The sequence below is a fragment of the Bipolaris zeicola genome, assembly GCF_000523435.1.
Source record: "Bipolaris zeicola 26-R-13 unplaced genomic scaffold scaffold_98, whole genome shotgun sequence".
Lineage (NCBI taxonomy): Eukaryota > Fungi > Ascomycota > Dothideomycetes > Pleosporales > Pleosporaceae > Bipolaris > Bipolaris zeicola.
Window position 1 is genome coordinate 34,288 of NW_006912147.1, and position 21,174 is coordinate 55,461.

The 21,174-nt window shown below is 53.0% G+C and overlaps 9 protein-coding genes across 9 annotated transcripts in view; 6 read left to right on the top strand and 3 right to left on the bottom strand.

Moving 5' to 3' along the window:
* Positions 1–774, top strand: part of COCCADRAFT_37671 (uncharacterized protein) — a gene marked incomplete at both ends in the record, with an annotated part of 1,543 nt that extends 769 nt beyond the window's left edge. Inside the window, 2 exons of the mRNA XM_007715138.1 lie at positions 26–561; positions 610–774. Of these exons, the coding sequence (XP_007713328.1) occupies positions 26–561; positions 610–774 (701 nt within the window). The remainder of the gene's footprint in view (positions 1–25; positions 562–609) is intronic.
* A 399-nt stretch (positions 775–1,173) lies between these two features.
* Positions 1,174–2,009, top strand: COCCADRAFT_37672 (uncharacterized protein; the record flags this gene model as incomplete). The annotated part of the gene is made up of 2 exons (XM_007715139.1): positions 1,174–1,558; positions 1,660–2,009. The coding sequence occupies 2 exons, from the start codon at positions 1,174–1,176 to the stop codon at positions 2,007–2,009; spliced, it is 735 nt and encodes a 244-aa protein (XP_007713329.1).
* A 312-nt stretch (positions 2,010–2,321) lies between these two features.
* COCCADRAFT_98865 (uncharacterized protein) lies at positions 2,322–3,671 on the bottom strand (the record flags this gene model as incomplete). The annotated part of the gene is made up of 2 exons (XM_007715140.1): positions 2,322–3,451; positions 3,551–3,671. 2 exons carry the CDS (start codon positions 3,669–3,671, stop codon positions 2,322–2,324), a joined length of 1,251 nt encoding a protein of 416 aa, XP_007713330.1.
* A 1,300-nt stretch (positions 3,672–4,971) lies between these two features.
* On the bottom strand, positions 4,972–6,442 carry COCCADRAFT_37674 (glycosyltransferase family 34 protein; the record flags this gene model as incomplete). Its single annotated transcript, XM_007715141.1, has 3 exons — positions 4,972–5,659; positions 5,707–5,995; positions 6,049–6,442. The coding sequence occupies 3 exons, from the start codon at positions 6,440–6,442 to the stop codon at positions 4,972–4,974; spliced, it is 1,371 nt and encodes a 456-aa protein (XP_007713331.1).
* Positions 6,443–7,606: 1,164 nt separating this feature from the next.
* Positions 7,607–8,104, top strand: COCCADRAFT_27099 (uncharacterized protein; the record flags this gene model as incomplete). The annotated part of the gene is made up of 1 exon (XM_007715127.1): positions 7,607–8,104. The coding sequence occupies one exon, from the start codon at positions 7,607–7,609 to the stop codon at positions 8,102–8,104; it is 498 nt and encodes a 165-aa protein (XP_007713317.1).
* A 379-nt stretch (positions 8,105–8,483) lies between these two features.
* On the top strand, positions 8,484–11,534 carry COCCADRAFT_5905 (uncharacterized protein; the record flags this gene model as incomplete). The annotated part of the gene is made up of 1 exon (XM_007715121.1): positions 8,484–11,534. The coding sequence occupies one exon, from the start codon at positions 8,484–8,486 to the stop codon at positions 11,532–11,534; it is 3,051 nt and encodes a 1,016-aa protein (XP_007713311.1).
* Positions 11,535–13,531: 1,997 nt separating this feature from the next.
* Positions 13,532–15,606, top strand: COCCADRAFT_98879 (uncharacterized protein; the record flags this gene model as incomplete). Its single annotated transcript, XM_007715142.1, has 2 exons — positions 13,532–13,887; positions 13,947–15,606. The coding sequence occupies 2 exons, from the start codon at positions 13,532–13,534 to the stop codon at positions 15,604–15,606; spliced, it is 2,016 nt and encodes a 671-aa protein (XP_007713332.1).
* A 2,545-nt stretch (positions 15,607–18,151) lies between these two features.
* COCCADRAFT_27102 (uncharacterized protein) lies at positions 18,152–18,565 on the bottom strand (the record flags this gene model as incomplete). The annotated part of the gene is made up of 1 exon (XM_007715128.1): positions 18,152–18,565. One exon carries the CDS (start codon positions 18,563–18,565, stop codon positions 18,152–18,154), a length of 414 nt encoding a protein of 137 aa, XP_007713318.1.
* Positions 18,566–18,799: 234 nt separating this feature from the next.
* COCCADRAFT_27103 (uncharacterized protein) lies at positions 18,800–19,411 on the top strand (the record flags this gene model as incomplete). Its single annotated transcript, XM_007715129.1, has 2 exons — positions 18,800–19,049; positions 19,107–19,411. 2 exons carry the CDS (start codon positions 18,800–18,802, stop codon positions 19,409–19,411), a joined length of 555 nt encoding a protein of 184 aa, XP_007713319.1.
* Positions 19,412–21,174: the final 1,763 nt, after the last annotated feature.

Consider the following 21,174-nt stretch of genomic DNA (forward strand, 5'->3'; position numbering starts at 1 on the left):
GACGATGACAACGACCGTCCGTCAGGTGGCTACGGAGGTAGCTCAGGAGGTAACCATGGAAGCGGCTCAAGACGTGACGACGATAACGACCGCCCATCGGGAGGTTATGGAGGCAGCTCAGGAGGATATGGCGGATCAGGTAACCAGGGAGGCCAGCACTCTACTGGCACGTCCTACGGCGGAGGTGGTGGTCATGGTGGATCCTCCGACGACTTCTCTGGCGCAGCTCAGCATGCTGCATCTGAATATGGTAGCGGCGGCGACTCCAGCCTGTTTACCAGTGCTCTTGGTATGCTAGCTGGCAACAAGAACAGTTACCAGAATGAGAGTGTGGACGAAGATGATGCGGTCAAACAGCACGAGAAGTTCTATGGCAACGGTGGGAGCGGAGGTGGGCAAGCCAGCTCGAACAATGTTGGCGCTGCTGCCGCTATGCAGGCATTGAAGATGTTTAACAACAGCAGCAATGAGGATGCCAAGGGTGGACAGAACAAGTTCATCGGTATGGCCATGGGCCAGGCCGCCCAGCTGTTTGATAAGCAGCAGAGCCAGGGCAACACGGTAAGCACTGACTGCCCTGATTATCGAAACACGCACTGACAAAAGTAGGACCCTAGCGCTACCAAGCAGGACGCCATCGTCCAGGCAGGAAAGATGGCACTCCAGTTCTACATGAAGTCACAGATGGGTGGCGGCAGTGGCGGAAGTGGCGGCGGCTCTGGCAGCGCTCTTGGTGGTGTGTTGAACATGGCCAGTAAGTTCATGTCAAAGTAAAGTGATCAGAAGCTATTTTGCCCGACTCGTATAGAAATGCTACTGTAGCAATCAATGAGATCGTCTATTTTGTGTAATGGTACCTACACGGTGTATGGTGAGGCCGAAATCTAAAGACAGACTAAGATTGGTGAAAGCGACTGTGGTTTGGAGGGTTGGAATCAAGGAAATGCGATGGTCCGATGCGATGATCCGAGCCCATCCCTACGCCTAAGCTTCCTGTGACGCATTTGGAGACCGACCTCACACGCACCACCTTGCTCCACCGGTCTTATCGGCAGAAGGTATGGTCAGATATAGCGCACTGACTCTGCACCCATTGATCATAACTGATAACATTTCCTGGCTATTGATATTGTCTTTGTTACTACAGAACTTAGTACTTGGCAGACCTGATTCATGAGTGACCCTCCACCGCCTCGTGCTCCACCAATACCGCCTCTTAACATACCCTCAGCAGCCCTACATATCCACAGCTGTGCGCGGGATGAACAGCACCCAGACTCTGAGGTTGCCATACGCCATGAACGGCAGCGCGTTGCAAAAGAGCTAGAACCCGTAAGGCGCAAGAGAGCCGCAACACCAAGTGAAGCAAATACAGAGCATGACCCGAGAGATGAATTGAGCCGCTATGCCAGCACGCAAGCAGATGATGTACCTCAAGAGATGGAAGACCACAATGCAACAACACCGTGTAAGACGCGATTCTACGACCCAATCGCCAAGTTCTGGCGTACACAGATAAGTCTTGTCATGGAAGAAGGATCGCTTAGAGACCACCTGGGTAAGTACTACGTCTCCTTTCATTCATTGTCATCCCCCCCCCAAAAAAAACACTTGCCTCGAACATACGCGACTAACAAGATGACCCTCCCTGCGCAAAAGCACTCGAGCGCACTTTCCTCGGCTACCTGCGTACCTCGCTTCTCCTCGTAGTAACGGGTGTGATTATCGCACAGCTGTTCCGGCTACAGCATAGTCCGCATCCACAGCCTCATTTTGGGTTCTACAAGATCGGGAAGCCGTTGTCGGCCACATTTATTTGCATGGGCATCGTGGTTGTGCTGGTTGGAGCGATACGGTTCTGGAGATTGCAGAATGCGTTGATGAGGGGCAAGGCTATAGCTGCGGGGTGGGAGGTTAATGTGGTGATGGGGTTGGTTGGGTCGTTGATGTTGGGGACGTTTGGGCTTATTTTGGGAGTTGATATTGACAAGATGTATTTTGGAGGGTGATTTGGGGGAGTTCTCATACTTTACTAGTACTATTGTCAGGACAAATGAAAAGAAAAAAAGGCACCAGTCGGAATATCCAGAAAATAAAATGGTATTGGAGCTATCAACGCAACCCGAGTCTGGAGCTACGAGATTTTTCTCTAACCATGGCGCAAATCAAGCCAAACGCCCATCTAGCGCCATGCCGCGTGATATCGATATTACAAACTGTATAAAGCGAAGATAAAAAGAATAGAATAACGCCATCCTTGACCCACCCATATTTGTGCGTGCTACATGCCATGCAATCATTTCGTGAACGTCGTCAAGCCCTTAGACGCGAATGCCTGTGCCAGAGCCCCATCTCAGCTTCCTCAAACCCAAACCGGTGCCCTTCATGCCAGATACAGCCTCCTTGCCACAACGTCCAGCGTCTACTCCTGCAGCACCAACCTGGCCAATAGCCTCTGCGTGGCCTGCTTCTTTGCCAGCAACATAGCCTGCCGAGAAGCCAATAGCACTCACGAGGACTACAACGCCAGCACTGACAACCCAAGTGAGCAGTGTTGGGCTAATCTCCTCGATAAGCGGGCCGGACTTGCGCACCTTTCTGATTGCGCGGCGGTCCTTGCTGCCACTTCGTGCGGCTGCCATGGGTGGGTTTGCTTTTCGCTTGGGCTTCTCGGAGGGGCTGCTGCTGGTACTGCGTGGGGAGGAGGTAGACTCCTCGGATATGTTGCCCAAAGCGACAGACTCAGGTACCATCCGGAGCGACGTCGGATCGATTCGAGTGGACGATGGCGGGGCTGTACGTGGCTGTCCTGGCTTGGGTAGCCCTCGCACTGCTGCTGCTGCGGACAACAAAGTCGATAGGCTGGCGCGCAGAGCTTCGTCGTGGTCGGGTTGATAGTTGGGAGCTACGGCGTTGAAGGGAGTGTGCTGAGGATAAGACTGTTGCCGCTGCCCAGTTGGCCTCACAGCTCTACGAGGTGTGTACAGTGTGCCAGAGTGTGATCGGATGGCTTGTTGTGCGTTCGGACGTGAGAAGGCGTTTGGTCGCGGCTGAAACTCGCGTCGTGTAGAACGTGGATAGTTGACGGCAGTTGCGTTCTCGTCATCGTCTTCTCTGTCCGACAGGGTTTCTGAAGATGCCACCGACAGTGGGCTTCGGGACGAAGGGTCATGTCTCAGTGGGGATAGACCAAGGGCCTCATTTGAAGACGTCATGACGCGGTCCGACTCGCTCTCGCTCTCTTCATACTCCTCCTGGCTGCTGTTTCCCCCTGCGGCTGTAACTCTGTGTCCGGTTCCTATGGAGAACTGGCCACCGCCTCGTGAGCGCCTGTTCTGCCGCCTGTGTAGTGTTGAGTCGTGCTGTACCGTGAGACCAGTCGTGATGATCTCGTCAGTAGCAGAACACAAAGAGGTCGACGAGGGCCCTGATGCGATATCGATCCATGACTCTGTACACTTGATATAAGCTCATGCTTGGATACACTGATATGGAAGGGGCAGGGCAGAGAAGGCGTCAAGAATACAGGCAAGTATAGAGATGAACGTACCATCTGAGGGCCTGGATAGCGACGCAACTGGTCGTGAAGAAGCCATGGTTTGTTCTGGACGATGCGCCTCTTCAACACTTGCAAACTGGCGGCCTGGTCGCTGTGGCCGATGGTCGTGCATGGCACCCTTTGAGCTTCAAGGATTCGAGTAGTAACCGGTGTCCGGATACGTCTTTATAAGCTTGGACCCTATCTCTACAGGTGGGGAGATATGCGCTCCAGTGGGCCCCAAGGGCCGTGCCGACTTCGGTTCTTTGTTCGGACTCGGGGTATCGAAGCGCAGTAGACCTAGGACGGCGGTAGGCAAGGGCGACTGCGAAACAGCAGACCACGGTATGGAGCTACACAAAACTGAGGCTCCAGAGGTCTCGGGGCTGTGCCGTCGAGTCACTACGGCGGCAGCAGGAGATAAGCCTGGAGTTATGAGCGCGCTGACGCTACCTGTACTGTTTCCCCAGCTTGCGCACGGCCTGAAAGGGGGAACGTGGGTTGTGGTTGTCGCGTTGGGCGGGGCCTAAAAGAAACGCAACCAAAACGAAGGTTGGACGTGGGCTCAATGGGGCTTCAACCTGAGGAGAGGAAAGTAGTAGAGATGGAGTCGGAGAAGGCAGTCGGCTGCTCGTCCCTGGCCCCGTGTCCCGTGTGCTGGCGTATGACCATTGGCAATGGGACGTGGGAGATGGACGAATCAGGCGCCGCTCATCAACCTACCCCTTTGGAGTCGTGGGATCTGTGCATGCTCACCTGCCTGCATACGGGACATGTGCATGTACATTTCGAGCTCGTCTGCCACTGGACTGACGTTTTTTGAGACAGCCATGCAAGCCTGTAGTCCTTTGCTCGGTGAGCGACTCAGTAACTTTCCTATCATTGCACCAAGGTGCTTTCTCCAGACTTGCTCGTCAGACGCCATCAATCACGTCATCATGCTGCAAAAGTCACGAGATATGCAGTGTGTGGACTCGATGTCGACAACTTGCTTCTATTTTGCAGGGTTTCCAAACAAGCAGACATGCTGCAGAGGACTAGGGTACCTAGATAACCTCGACGACCAATACCATCGCCCCAACAAGCCCTGGGGATAGCGGGGGCTTCCGTGCGGAGAAGCTGGTCAAAGGATGACAATGATTTGAATTCGAGGCAACGTTTGGACCCAAGAAATAACATTTGTAGAAATGACAACGCCACATTCCGTCCGGCTGCCCACCTAATTCCCAAATAGTCAGCCTTGTAGGGGTATAGGTGCATGACGCCAACTCCGGCATTATGTATGCTGAGAGTATGCAGCTCCAAGGGCTGTGCATTCCCGTCCGCGCATCAGTATTATTGTAAACCCATAAGCCGAATCCTGGCTTCCACCAAAATGCGAGAAATGTCAGAAATACACTCGATACCGCCTCGGATACATCGTTGATTGCCATTTAGTTCTTCTTCTCTTCTTTCTTTCCATCCTTCTTCCCGTCCTTCTTCGACTTGCTCTTGAAGAAGCCCGAGAGGCCGTCCTTGAACTTCTCCCATGGTGTTCTGTTGAGGTGGTTGCTAAGCTCGCGGTATTTGTACATTTCAGCCCAGCAGTCGCGACCCCACTCACAGCCAGCCATGTTGACTAGGAAGTCGCGGTCCTTCTCTTGGTAATGGATGTCCGGGTTGTCGCCCTGATCACCGCAGGCACCTGGCGGGAAACTCATGATTTGACGTTGCTGGATGAACGCAACGTGGGGCCGGATCCAAGGCTGGTTTTGGTACATGTGCTCGAATGCATCCTGTTCCTTGTGCTCCCATTGCATGTGTTTCTGCTCGTATCCAACGGGATCCCACCAGATATCAAGCAACCTGTCCGTCCAGACGCTTCTCCGCACCATGAACGAGCCCAAATTGAAACCACCGCAATCTTGAGGCACCAGCATGTTCACAGAATCGACTCTGCCGTCTCCCACCGGCGAGCGTGTTTCGGGATCGAGGTATTCGTCTGTCAAAGGATGTGTAATGTTGAGAGGGTTGTAAATGTTGATATCGCGGTACGTGACGTCTTGCAGCTGCTTGAAAACGTGCTTCTGCAGGGAGTAGGTTGGTTCCATGATGAATGTGTTCGTGTCGAGCCACCAGAACCTGTGCTGTGTGAGCGTTGGTTGCAGCGTCGATTGCAGCATACTTACCATTCAGCGTGCGGGTATTTGCGCATAGCATTGCGGATCGTGTCCACCTTCTCCCAGCTCTCCCTCCACTCGTGTGCGTAGCGCTTCTTCGTGCTCATGTCAACAATCTCCAATTCGTAGCCCCAGTTCCTGGTATACTTTTTCTTATTCTTAACGCTGTCACGCTCAATGGCCCATTCACGGGGACCCTTCCATTCCATCACACCTCCACCTTGATTTGCAGCCAAGATGACGACATATTTACTGCCGCCACCGAACCATGCTGAGCGTCTGTATGCTCGACGTATGGCTACGGGCGTCAGTACCAATGGACGGAATAGAGGATCAAGTGCTTAGACTTACGTGTGTTGAAATTCCAAAAGAAAAGAAGAAACGTAACCAAAAACAAGACCATGACTCGTTTCCGCAGGCGCCACAGATTCCAAACTATGCCATTGAGAGCCCGTGTGAACTTGTTGCCCTGAGACCGTCCTCGGCCAAGCTTTTCCTTGTCGCTATGATTGAAGGGCAGACTCGTAGATATCTTGCGAAAGTGCTTGCCAAAGAAACCTTGGCCTCTAGGAGTGAAAGCAGGGTAGCCTTTGACCTCAGCACTCCGGGCCTGAGCCGATGCCCAAGTGACATTGTGTGAGGAGGAGCCATTGGGGTATGGACTGCTCTGCCCGCTGTTATCGTAAGGCGTGTTCAAGCCTGGACTCGACCACCCTCCGGGCTGGGGCGAGGAGGACCTAGACATGTCCGCGATACCTGGGGTACTGGGTATTGTGGGCAGGCCTTCACCCAGGGAGCGGCCCGAGAGACCGCTCGTTGTGCCGAGCCTACTTCGCGATTCGATGATATCGGGGAGGGTGATGTTGGATGGCGCCTGCCTTGCAGCCGATGAGCGCCTTCTCCGTTGGCCAGAGGAAGTAGAGAAGGAGGATTGGGAAGCCAGCGTGACGTTGTCTGCGTCTGTAGGCTGGGTGGGTTATGGAAAGGCGCACCTGCGCGGGTGGCTGTGACCGCGAGCCGGTGAGGTAGGATCACAGGTGGTGTTTGGGGGTGGGTCTTTTGGTATTATAGGACAGCTGGCGGGTGTGGTCAAAAGGCGTAAGTAAAGCGATAGCGCGACGAATTGTTCAATGGAGGCTGTCGTCGGTCGCAATTAACAAAAGAGGGACAGGAGGTATCTGACTCCAAGGGAGAAGATTGGGCGACGGTGGGAAAGGAGATTCTCGCGATAACCAAATTGCTGTCGAGTTCGCCGCTTGGCGTATACGTGAAAGGAGGGCCGCTAATTAGGCTAGACCTCCCCACTTCGCATTGCGCAGGTTGCTGTCTACCGCTCTACGCTGTCCCACAGCGACACTCGGGGGATGGACGAGAAACCGATGGGCTGGGTGGCGGTGTGCAGAGGGTGAAGAAAAGAAGCAGGGGACCTGATAGTCCAGTCGTACCGTTTGGTGCGGCACAGCGATAATTATACGTTAGTATGTCGGTACATAGTTACAGATTTGCATGGTTGCAGGGGACGGTCAATCGGCATACGGACATTGCGACATGGGCCGTCATGAGCCGCAGGACGTTTTTTTCGGTCCCAGGGAGTGAGCTTTACGGTTCCCACAGGCTCATAGCGCGTTGCACAACTGCTGTCTGCACTTTGACAGCGCATTCCGAATGCCAGACGCCTTGTCGATGCCGGCACGTGACTCGGAAAATATTTACCGCGTGCACTACTTGCCTCGTGGGGGCATGGGCATGGTGCGCCACAGGGACGAACTGCCATGTCCATCCGATAGGAGGACATTCATATGTATACTAACTACTTAGGTATGTAAGCGGCTCGTGAACAGGTGGCTTCACCAAGTCCTGCCAGGCAGAACCCAGCGAGCGGACACCCGATCCGGATCCAGCACGCAATATGTTGCCGTTTGCGTATGCTGCGAGTAGCATGCTGTTGAGAAAAAAGCATGCCAGGCTCCATGGAGACTTTGTAGCGAGCAAACCTTGCCCACCAAAAACCTTCCCGGTCGGGCGCATCCAGACGGGCCCCGGACAGCACTGTAAACTAGCGTCTCTTGGCGGCGCCTTCCTCACCAACCGTTGGGCGCTGTCATGGCTGGCCTGGCGCTTCCATTACCATGTCCTGTCGTCTGACTGGCTCTTGTCCATATTTTGCTGGACACGACGTCGAAGCTACACATCTGGAGCGTCTCAGATCTCGCATAGAGTTGTACATTTCCACACCAGCGAATCCAGGGCGGCTACGGAGCCTCAAGCCCGCAAACATGGCGCTCGTTATGAAGCAGCTCCACCTGATGGCTCCAATCACCTTCACCCGGTGCCTGTGGACAATGCCTACTCCCACCGACGAGCTTTGACTCAGGGAGACGTGGCGGGCGCCTCTGCCACATCATAGGCCAGAAGGGACATCCAAGCAGAAGAGCTATACATATTAAGCCATGGCAGTGGTTTGCCAGGTCCGTTAAAGTCGGCCAAAAGATCTGGGGTCGCGTGTCTGTATGACAGCCTCACACATCTCCTTTTTCTGCGTGCTTTCACTTTCTCCATTGCCTCTTTGCCGCTTTCTTTTCATCACCTGTCGCCGCTTTGTGTGATTTCATTCGTTTTCGTTGTTCTGCAGTCGCTGTCGCCAGACAATAGCAGTGACAATACCAACGTCATTAATCATCCCAGTTCCCGTTTGAAAAAGCATTCGTTGACAACCATTCACTCCTACTACCTCTTTGAGATCTGGCTTTCCACATCGATTCAGGATACCGACACACGACTCCAACATGACTTCATATGGCCAGCCGCCACTAAGACCCCTACCTCGATCAACCGATAATACTAGGCGCCCGTTTGAAAGCGAACAATACACAGACGACTCATACCTAAACCGAGCAGATGGAGAGGAACAGATATTAGTACATTTCCATGATGGGTTTGATGGAAACGCAACACCTGAGCAACAGAGCTGGGACATGGAGTCTAATGCTAGAGCACAGCGGACCATCACAAAGCGCAGCTCACGGTCCTTTTCAGGGCGTGCTTCACGACACAGATCTCGACGGAGAGAGCTACTGGGTCGACCCAGCAAGCCGGGCATCACTGTCGACACAAGTTTTACCAGGCACAGAGGTTCGGAACCACACCAGGTGTTTCCACAAGAATCGGAGAGAGGCAGTGGCTCTATCCGCAAGTCACCGTGGTTTGGCCTGAACAGGAATTCAACCAGACACAAAGGCCTTGGAATCACCAAGGGTACACCGCAACCAGAACACATGGATCGGAAGAGGCGGAGCATAGATCGGAACGAAATCGACACTGCTACGTCCATGACTCCTAGCACCAAGTCCTGGCAAGAAATTTCACCTTGGGACAGACGAATTCCGATAGGAATCTCAGTTCCTACTGACAGTATATCCGACTTTAGCTCCCTACAAGCAAATCGGCCTCGTGCTGGGAGCGACACTACTCTGGTCACACCAAGTATCATCATTACCCCTGCGGAAGTGAAGTCGGCCTGGTCACCCGACACACCCTTCACAGAGTCGGACTATACACCCAGCATCTATTCTCGCTATCAAACAGCTTTCGACAGGTCCAACGTCCCACCAGTCCCTGCTCTTCCTGCTGGAATGGCTCAACGTCCAGGGCAAGTTTCCAACAATGACATGCACGGCTCATCTGGCCACGCTAGAAACGACACATTGGATTCCGCTGGAACTGCGTTCGAAGAAGATGACGATTCCAAACGAAAAGATCGCGTCATGTCCACCAGCACCGTCTTTGAGGAGGACGAAACACCACTAAGTGCCAGAGCTGCCGAAAACTCGTTGGCCATTGACACATCAATGGTACCTACTCTTCGAAGGTCGCAAGGGTGGTGGACCGTCATCACAACACCATTTGTTGCAACGCCTAAATCGTCAACATGGCCAGATGCTGGACGCAATGGGGATAGTACGCCAGACGTCCCGACTGTACCCATCCGGTATGGCATGGGTAAAGTAGAAGCCCCCATGTCACCCCCTTCGCAAACCAACACGCCGGCAGCTTCAGCAGCCAACGTCTCAGTGAAGTCTGATCCTGAAAAGGCAATGAACTATCAAACACCTCCAGATTCTCACCGCGCTATCACCTCTCCTCTATCTGCAATGTCTGCCTCACCGGTGCTAGGTACAGCAGCCATCGGAACTGTCTTGATGCCTCGTCAGGTTGAGGAGCCACGCCACATTAATGTCAACATTGAATTGCAAGATAGGCGGCCGCCGGTGGAGAGCCAGCCAGTAAGGGCAAACTATCCACCGCCTGTACAGCAGATGCACACATCAATAGCAGCACCACAAGTCATGATTGCAACCTCTTCTGCCACAAACGCCAACAGTTCCTCACAGAGCCTGCCAGTGTTCGCCCCACCTCCAAAGGCGGCTCAAAAAGGCTCACATTGGAGCTATGACAACGGCAGTCGTTCTGGTTCCCGAGCATCTTCTCCAGATCTCAAGGGACGGAAGAAACATCGAAAAGTGTGCGATATGACAAGCATGTGGCCATTCGGAAAGAAGCAAAACCAAATTCCTCAAGACGGAGTTCAAGAGAAGAAAAATAAGAGAGGAGTGTGTTTCTGGGGATGCTGCTGTTGTTTGATATTTTTCATCTTGTTGGCAATCATTATTCCACTTGCCGTGGTGTTGACGAGGAAAAGCGATGACAATAAGCCCATCGCGACCGAACCGAAGCCAGACGGCGGCAACCAATGGCTTAACCTACCAGATTACCCTCCTGTACCTACCGGCCTGCTAACTATTGCGCAACCTGAAGTGGTAGAGGAGGAGAGTGGTTGTGTCGCACCTACCACACTGTGGAGCTGTGCGCTGCCAAAGGAACTCCAGCAATCTGTTGCGCCAAACAAACCGGACCAGCCCAACTTTAAGATTGAAATCACGTTTGAGAACGGCAGTGCTGCAGAGCTGCCGCAGTCTCGACGTGCCAAAAGGGCCTCAAACCCAGTCTCAGCCGGCGCTTTGGTCCGGTCACTGCTTCACGCTCGCGCTGCGCCCTCACCATCCCCTGCACCTCCATCAACCGACGACATGAACTTCTTGGGGAAGACGACAGATGGTAACTCGGCTCCTTTTGAAGGCGAAGAGACTGGCTTGTTCATCACCATGAGCGACCCGTCGACCAATACATCGAAACTGGCGAAGCGTGCCAATGCAAACGACCCTACAAACATCACTGCCGTGATACCTCCGCCAATGTTGGCTTCTGACGGGACTGCAGCGCCTGCAAACCTGCTTCCCTCGCTTTCTGCACAGCCCCTGCGACTGTACAATCGAGGCAAAGAAGACGAGCATTACGGATTCTACAACTACTTTGATCGATCAATCTTCCTGAAGCAGATCAACGGCACCAATCGTGGTGGAAACCCGGCAGACACGGATGGAGGGAGTTCCAAGGATGCTGCTAAGCTAAGATGCACATACTCACAGACGCGGTTTTTGGTACAGATATGGACTCGCAGCAAAGAAAGCAAGCCATTGTTACAAAAGTCTGCTTCTGGGAGTACAGATGCATTTAAGAGACCAGGCACCTTCCCGTATCCAGTCACTGTCACCATTGATCGCCACGGTGGAGATCCTGCCAAGAAAAACCTCTACTGCTATGAAATGGAGGATGACGGCACGATCAAGAACGAAGAGTCCAAAAAGTCATTCCAGTTTGAAGATCGAGCATTTGGGGGCACTCTGGTCAAGGGCACCCAGGGGCAAGGGAATGTCAGCGGGTCCATTGATGGTGGCACTGGTGGTTGTCGTTGCCAATGGCAGAACTGGCTCAACTAAGCCCCGCAAAGCCTGCAATTTTCTCTCCTGTTTTCTCGTGTCGAAATAACTTTCTGTTTCATTTAAGGTTTTGCATAGCGTTCGGCCTTGTTTTTTTTTGCCTTCTCGGATGGATGTTTCCGTCTTGACGCATAACTCTCACTGTCTTGGTCATCTTCATGACGTTTCCATCAGCAGCATGTCAGGAACATGAATAAGCAAATTATTAATACTCAACAACTGGATTTGACGCGGCTTTGAAGGCCGCCTTAGTCTAGATGTACCCTTAATATCAGTCAGTATCAAAAATGCAATATTATAGACCTCGTTTCGAAGTGGGAAATGAATCGTGACTGTCGCGAGAGAGCTGGAGTGGCATGTCAGGACCCGCTCAGGATACAGTTGCTCCACAGTGACTGGACCGTTTTTCGTGGGGCGGCGGACACAATCCATGTACCGCCCGTAGTTACCGTGACCCGAATACAGGGTGCAATGGTCCAAGGGGATGGAATTCAAACGCCGTCCATGGGTCCAGTGGAACAGTGGAACAGTGGCCAATTGTCGAGACCCTGTGAGAATCCATTCAGGATTGTGGCAAGAGGAAATGTCCTCACTCTGATACCAGAGAAGCACATGTCGTACTACAGTACGATCTGGCAGAGGCCCGTTTGAATATACATACTACGTAGTAAGTGTGTATGTGTGTATGGAGGAGGATTCGTTGGCTTGGCACCAAGACACCGGAAGCAGGCGGGACGATGTCACTCTGCACCGTTACTGAAGTTGATGGCTGCGACGACAGCGGCGGCCCCAAGATGCTGGAGTAGGCGTAGGCGCGAGGACAAGGGTGGATACGAAGTGTGGTAGGAGCACTAAGCAGCGCTGCACGGACTCTGCTTGGCGAAGAGCCTCGGACTTCCCCACAGCCATTGAACTCAACACGCGCTCTGCATGGCGCCTGTGATTGGCTCTTGTGCATCTCCCATTCTTCAGAACATCTCCGCTGCCTCGACTGCCCAGCACAACGACATGACAAGACCGCGTCAGCGGCGTAAGACGTCTGGCAGGGTGGGCAATGCCATGCCCTCGACTATTTGCTTGGTGTGCTTGTCAACAGCCACTCCGGAGGCTTGTCGCTCGACGTCATCAGTCGTCGGTCCCAAATGCGCGAACACTGCGGTAGCATTTAGATCTGGGGATGAGCACGACATACAGGGTCCTCCTAGGACGTGGATATTGAGAAACGGGGCACACGGCTGCGGGCGTGCATTCGCTCCATATTTTGCTTTGCTCGACGGCCCAATGACAGCTGTCTGTCTGCGGAAAAAGGACTGGGATTGACTGTCGCGTGAGGTCCTTCCGGACCTGGTGGGTCTGCGGAATGGTAGCATTCTCGCCTTCGACTAGCCTTCATTGGAAGCGACAGCATTAACATTAAGAATTTTCTTCGCCTACTGGACCCTTTATAAGCTCTACTTGGAGCTCCTGTAGCTATGTGCAGCTTTGTTTTATCGCGTTCGCGCACATATTGCGCGCTCCTGCCCTCTTGTCTCCGCCCCGTCCACGCCCTGGAGAATCTTTTTCAAAACGTCCAATAGCTACTCAAACTAGCTATCTGGCTGCAACGCCAATCGTCAGTATTGGATAGCGCGCCATCACCGGCAACGTCAACACGCCAGTAATCTGCCGACGCCGCCGTTCGGGAATATAGCTACTAGTCGTCCCAGTATCGGGACGTCCGGTATTACTACTACAACCAGGGCCAGTCTTTGCAGATCCCTACCCACCACTCAGAGGCTGTTCTCCGCAACGTGGTAGTGTCTCAACTGCTTCGTGGAACTAGTCGCGTGGGATCCAGCAAAATTTGCCAATCCTTCAAGGACGATCCGTGGGTTGAATCGCCATCCCATCGTATAAAGGCAACGACCACGGCCTGTGCTTTTAGACTGCATTATTTCTGATCACCACAAAAAGCAGCCAACGAGTTTCTCCCATTAACTCGTTGCTCCATTGCTACCATGGCCTCCACGGCAGAATCCCTCAGGGACTATGGCGTCGCTGCCCCTCACGGACCCAACATGACGGGTGAACATCAAGCCACCCAAGACATCGACATCCGAAAAGACATGAGCGAGAACGAGGCTAGTGTTTTCCACGCCCTGCTTCACCCTGATGATCTCTACACTGCCGAAGGAACCTACTGGGCCGACTTGCCCATTGGCCAACGGGTCAGGTTCGTTGGACAAGTCGATGCACAGGAAGCAAAGGCCGAAGCCAGCTACTTCTGGAACATGTTCAAGAACGACCCTCTTGCTCCAATTGGCCATTACTTCCGCACTTGCGTGATCCCTGGTGCCGGTCTTGGTTTGGAAGGGTAAGTCATCCATGCACAATATTACATCATCCAGCGACATATTCTGACTATTCTACCAGTTATGTCCTCTTCTCCATTGGCAACGTTCGCCCTCTACTTAAGGCTGCTTTCCCCGACTGCTGGGGCACCCACGAAATCTGCGACAAGACATGGACACAGGCTGTCGACTACCTCGAGATTTGCGGTATCATTGTCGGTCAGATTCTCGTTGGTATCGTTGGTGACTGGCTTGGCCGTCGATTTGGTCTCATTCAGGATGCCACCATCATGTTCGTTGGTCTTCTGATGCTTACTGCTGCCTGGGGTGTTACTCAGAACGGCTGGGTTATCTGCTACGTATGGGCTCTCTTCTTCTATGGCATCGGTGTTGGAGGTGAATATCCCATGACTGCAACAGCCGGTATGGAGAATGCCGTCGGCTCTGGAAAGGTTTCGACAAAAGACGACCGTCTTCACCGCGGACGAAAAGTCACCAGTGCCTTTTTGATGCAGGGTTGGGGTCAGTTCTTCAACCAGGTCATTCTCATTATCCTGCTCCTCATCTTCCACGGTGGATCATCGCCGCCTTACTCCAAGACTTTGGCCCAATGGACTTACCGCGTCTCGTTCGCCATTCCTGCCGTTGGAACGCTGTGGCTTGTCTACTTCCGTTACTACAAGATGAAGTCGGCTTCGAAGCAACTGATGCTTTCTAAGAAAAAATCCAATGTCACTGGATACGATGTCCAGTCGTTGAAGCTCACCTTCACCTACTTTGGCCCCCGTCTCCTGGCTACTGCCGGTGCTTGGTTCGCCAACGATGTCTTCTTCTATGGCAACAAGCTTTTCCAGAACGAGTTTATCAGCATCCTCACACCTGGCAACAAGTCGGTTATGACTGATTGGCTATACAACCTTATCAACGTCGGTGTATCGCTGTGCGGATACTATCTCGCCTCTGTTCTCATTGACAACAAGCTCTACGGCCGCAAGTGGATGATGATTGTCGGTTTCATGGCCGACTTTGTCCTCTTCATGGTTCCCGGATTTGCCCTGAAATACTTCACTTCGATTGAGAACATTCACGGCTTCCAGGCTATGTACTTCCTGTCTTCCTTCTTCAACCAATTTGGACCCAACAGTGTCACTTTCCTTGTGGCTGCCGAGGTTTTCCCCACACCAGTTCGCGCTACTGCTCACGGATTCAGTGCGGCATGGGGCAAGCTCGGTGCACTTCTCGCCGCCATTCTCTACAATTACATTGACATCCAGACCAAGTTCTACTTTGTCCCCTGGTTCGGTCTTGTTGGTGCACTTCTCACTCTGCTCTTCCTTCCCGACACGACCGGCCTGGATCTCAAGGAGCAAGAGCGTCGATGGGCATACATTCGAGCTGGCCGAGAGCACGAGTACCACGGTATTGCCATCCACTGGAAGCACCTTTCATGGTGGGAGCGTTTCCGTGGACAGCACAAGGGATACGATGCCAAGCTGGACTACGAGCAGAAGATTGACGAGATGCGCGCGGACTGGGTAGAGCGCCAGCAGCACAAGTTCTCGGAGAAGAACGGATGGGAAAATGTCGAGGCAGACGAGGACGACCATGCTGATGTGCATAACTACTTCAAGCGGACAACACCTGGTACTCCTACTGGACCCGAGCCCATGATGGCGCCCAAGGCCGTGTCTGAGAACTCCTCTGGAGATGAGATTACGACTGAAAAGAAGATCCAGCAATGAAAAAAACATAGGCCAGTGAATATATAGGGTTATGTTTGGGTTGGGGGAAAAGTGTAGTTATAAGTGGTATTAGCGGGTTTATTTCTTCTTTCCCCTCGAGCATTACAGCGGCGTTTGGGAATTGGGCATTGGCGCTAGAGCGCAGATGAGACGGATTGGTAGATTCAACAAGCAAGAAAGTTAATGGACATGCTATCCATCCCATATGAGAGACACTGTGATGATGACGAGGCGTGCCGGTTGCATGGTTTGGTAGGAGAAGACGTTGAATCGATAGTGTTGCAGGATACATAAAACATCCATGTGTAATGCATTGGTAAGAAAAAAACCCCCAAGGGTCCAACGACTTGGGTCATGGTCATGGTCATGGTCATGGTCATTTTAGCCATTTGGAAAAGGTAATGACGAGATCAATGCGCTTTTGGGGTAAGGTAATGAGGGGGGAGGGAGGTACAGTGGTTAGTACCGTAGAAAGAAAAACAACAACAACAACAATGGCTATTGTCTGAATCCGGCACTTTTCCACGTGCGCTCCAAAGAGAAAAAACATAAGTAAAATAGCTTAGCTTAGCTTGTGCATTTTTATGCATTTAGGAGCGGATGCAGCATGCATGATACCGCGGCAGGCAGGTAGGTAGGATAGGCACCAGCGGACGGGTACCGCAAACACAGGTATATATACATGTAAAGTGATAGGGCAAAAAACGGGCGCGCAAGGGTTGGGTTGGTTGAACTACCTACTCTACTTACCCAGTCTGAGCAGCAGGGCAGGAAAGCCATGGGGCACCTGCGTCTGCACCTGCCCGCTTGCAACGGGCGAGCACCAAACAAAAAAAAATCTTCGCCCTCTCTCGGTCCTTTGAGTGAGCGGTGAAGAAGAGGCATGAATTGCGGCAATTACCAGTGGTGACTTTGACGATTTTTTTCTATTGTCTCTCCCTCCCCGCGACTCGCGGTCTTGCTCCTTCTCCACGATCTGCGCATTGTTGTGTGGCTCGGACGTGCGTTGCGCAGTGACGGTTTGAGTCGAGGTGCAGGCCAAGGATGTGGGCGGTGGGCAAGGGGGGGTAAAAGGGCGTCTAGGTGCCTTTGCTTTCCATCTCCTCTCTCTTTATCGCTATCGTGTGCGATCCGAGGGCACGGGCGCGTTGGTGCTGGCGCGAGCGAAGGGAAGGAGCCGCAATACGAGAAATGCTAGTGGCAGTCTTGATTTCGTAAGACGGGATTCTGTGGGAGAGACAGGAATATTCCAATGGATTCTAGAGCAATTTTTTTGTTAAGAGACATGAGGGAAATTAAAGTTTTTTTGTTTTGTTTCCTGCGCGCGGGTTATGGTGAAAGGCGGGTAGGAACTGTGGTACAGGCGCAAGGGGCATAAAGTTTGCTCTGGAAAGCATGGTGAGGGTCGTGCAAAGGGTCTGGACACAATTCTTTCTTTTTGTGTTTGTGTTTCATTGGGTTCGCCTTAAGGGAGACAGAAGTCCAGGAAATAAGGGATAGTCTTTTTGATATTGACCACCGTCTTTATAATTCAACGTGCTATCACTCGCCGCGCAATCAACGCGTGGTCTAGATGGAGACGGGAAGCAGGGATCCAGGGGAGAAAGAAAAAAGCCAAGCATTGTGCAATTTCGTCGAGAATCGGAGAAGAGGCAGACGACGTCACAATCACCTCGTTATCGCAAGCAGGCGATGTGCTGCGAAGCGAGATTAGCGGTATGGGGTTGACCGCCTGCAAGTCCGGAGACGTGGTGTGACGGCCGGGGGAGGTAGCTTGGATTTTAGCCGCTTTGCCCCAATGTAGGTACAAATTGCAAGATATTTTGTTTCGATAGATTGCGCGCCTGAGGAATTAATGGGCGTGATATGCGCGGCTTGCAGCAGGCCAAGGGGGGAGGGCAGGAGGACGGGCAAGGTATGATTTGGGTGGTAGTGCATTGTTGGGGATCGGCATGGGACAGACAAGCAGAGGGCGTCGGAGCGAAGGCGATTATTGAGCCAGGGGAAACAAAACGATGTCTCACGGTGAGGCTGGTGAGTGTGGTGTGCAGCGCAAGGGGACACGCGTCGCATGTCACGGGCCCATGACGAGTCCCGAGGGCAAAAAACCAAGTGGTAGCTGGTGATGGGCCATTGACGGGCGTGGCAGCGTGGCAGCGTGGCAGCGTTGCTAAAGTTAGCAAAACGAATGACGGAGGACGCGAAACACAGCCAGGCGGGATTGCAACAACAGTCATGCAAACACAAGGCTGCTCCACCACCAACCCTGTGTTATAGCGAGGCGGTGCGCAGCCAGGGCAACGATCATCGAGCGAGGAGAAAAAAAATAGCGGCACTGCCCCTGGGACACTGGGTCTGCGTGCAGCGTGCCTTGCTGCATGGTGTTAGTGGCACCGCTGCTCGGCGGGCGGGAGGGCGTTTTGCTGGCGGCGCGATAAGCAGCACCAAGCGAGGCGATAGTGGAGAGAGGTGTTGCGTGGCACTGGCGACGACGGGCCTCGTCCGACGCCTCTTTTTTTTTTACTCGGTCTCCTCATGGTGTTTCTCATTGATGATGTGGTGCCTGGCAGAGGTGCAGAGAGGCTGGGAATGGGTGGGAGAATGCTGGGCCGCCGTTGGGTGGTTTCCCAGCACCTGCGTTGTCGCAGAGTGTTGGCGTCCAATGGCAGACGGGGGGAAGGCAGGCAAAAAAGAAGGCATTCGGCGCGACTCCAGCCACGACCCAGCCGCCGACTAGGCTTGCCCAACGGTCCAAGGAACAAAGCAGCTTCAATTCTTGGAACAATGCTTGTCCATCTGCCAATCGAGCCTTGGGCCCGCGTCTGTGCGCCCGGGCCCTCCTCTCATCCACTGTTGGGGCGGGCGTGGCGTGCCGGCCAAACACACGGGCCCCGCCTTCCCTCGCTCCTGCTGTCACCAAAGGCAGGCGCACGGCCCCCGTCTGCGGTGGGCCGTCCATTGCGACACCCAGCCCAGGCAGGCGCAACCCACGCCTCGAGCAAATAAATAGATGTGCCTTTGTGCCTACCACACCCTCTCCTTTCTTACTCTCCATCCACTCCAGCATCATCATCATCATCAATTGCCTTCCATCGCATCCAGATCCGTCGAGTCGATCATCCAGTCGCTATCTCCGTTACAGCCTCTACTCTACACATTTAATACAACCACCCACCACTAACTCATAATCAACATGCGTTTCTCCACCATCTCCGTCGCTTTCTTGGCCGGTGCCGTCGCCGCTGCTCCTCAGTACGACGTCCTCCCAATCAGCCAGATTTCCGACGGTCAGATCCAGGCTCCTCCTGCCACTCCCCCTGCCGTCTCTGCCACCTCTGCCGTCCCCTCGGGCGTTCCTTCGGTTGTGCCTTCTGGCGTCCCCTCGGCTGTCCCCTCTCCCTCTGGTGTTCCCCAGGTCCCCTCTCCCTCTGAGGTCCCTGTCGGTAAGTTTGCGCCCCTACAAATACTCCATTCACGTACAGCCTGCTGACTACCACAAGGCACTGGCCCCGTCCCTCTCCCATCTCCCACTGCCACCCCCGTCGCTCCTGGCACCCCTGGCACCACCCCCATTGTCATTCCTCCTGGTGGCTCCAACTCCACTGTCCCCGCTCCCTCTGGCAGCGGTGCTCAGTCAAGCGGTCCCAGTGCTAGCGCCAGCGGATCTTCCCCCGCTGGTTCTACCGGTGCCTCCAGCAGCCCTACCTCCTCCGCCAGCGTTCCCCAGGCTAGCGGTGCCGCCGCCGGCAACATGGTCTCCTTCGGTGGCCTTGTCCTTGCCATCGGTGCTGCCGTCTTCGCTTAAACGCATCATGAGACGACCATCACACTGCTTCCACAAACACTGACGCAACTGCAAACAATCTGACAACAGTCGTGGCCGCAAGGCATCAAGTCTTTGTGATCACAACCGCGACTTTGTCATGCATTGTCGGTAGCTGTCTCAGCCTTGGTTGTGGATGTCTGCGCGACCTTTTTGCTTTCATCGTACATCAGCAATTGTTTTGTTTAGAGGCCAATCACGGAGTAACAAGTCTTTTTGGAGAGCATTATTGCCATGATAGGGTTTAATTATTGAGACGACAGGGCTTCCACTTGGGGGGAGGTTCAGGATTGGCATTACGAATCCGACTTAATGCGATATGTCCCAAAGGGATACCGAACACATTGTTCAGTTCATGTTTATAACTGGTTAATCACCAATACAACATGTCAAGGGCTGCCGAAAGGTTGTACCTGATCTACAATATTTGAATGTGCTTTTGTGATGGTGATGACATTGTCTTCTACTGCATTGTGATGTTTGCTCAGAGTACGTGGCAAAGGGCTTCAGGGTGGAACAAACACCATGGTCCCAGCCAAGCATCGCCCCTTTCAACAGATATCACCAAAACCGTCTTCATTCTCGTAGCTTGGAGGTTGACGGATTCTACACATGCAAGGCGTTATGCGGTACCAATCCTTATCGCTAGTGGATATGTGTACCTGAAGATCCAAACTCACGTGATCTGCACGAAGGGGAAGGGGGCAACATCCGCAGCCTTGGCTCCCTTTGCCCTCTTCCCGCACCCAAAATCAGCCATGACCCCAACCAACTCCCAACGGTATTCGGCCAAAACCACAGACTGCCAAACTCCATCACCCAACAATACCCACCCGAACCCCCATCTCCTCGTAATCGCTTACTCCCTTTTCCCCCCCTTACCTTGGATCCAAGTGAGACACGCAGCGGGTAGCCCCGAACCATAGCGGGGGGGAAAATAAGCAAAGCACAGCCCCTTGGTTCTTAGTCCTACCTTTGGCGCTAATGCCCGTATGCGGAAGCCCCGACGCCCCAATGCACACACTAGCTTTTGCTTTGACGTGAACCAGCGGGTTAAAGTAGGTATGCATATGTAACCTTGATTTGCATTTTGTGCCTGGCTCTCGGACCTCTCTCTCTTGGTGTTTTTTCCTTTTTCTTTTTCTTTTCCCTTTATACGAATTTGGATATGAATTTTTTTGCTTTTTCTGAGTTGGTGGAAAGGGAAAAGGGGGGAAGGGGGGAGGGAGGAAAGGAAATGGGCAGCTCAACGAAAATCGTAGGGCGCTGGGAATAAACCTTCTCGACCTATTGCCAAGGGGATGAGATTAAAAATTTTCATAGTAAGGTTGGGAATTATCGTTTGCATCAATGGGTATGTTGCGATAAAAGCCTTCCGTACTGTATGTTTATGGGACATTCGCGTTGAACATTGGAGCAAAAAAGCACATCTGTATCTTGTCTTGTTCTTTCCCCCCCCCCCCATTTTTCGCCACTGTACTAGCATGGTCCTTTAGCGTTTTTTGCTCACATCCACGTTTCAAAACACATCTTGGGGGCGTGAAACATTTATGCGCAAAAAACTCTACGTACACCTAGATGCGCCGTTCCCTTCTCAACAAGCCGCTACAGAAAAATGGCAGTTTATGCAATTAGTCGCAACTGCCGAGGCGTTCTGATGAGTCTGGCCCTGGCTATCTTGGTACCTTGACGCCACAGCATGTGCGGCTACGGTAGCCACTATCCTGTGGTCATGACTGGCGACT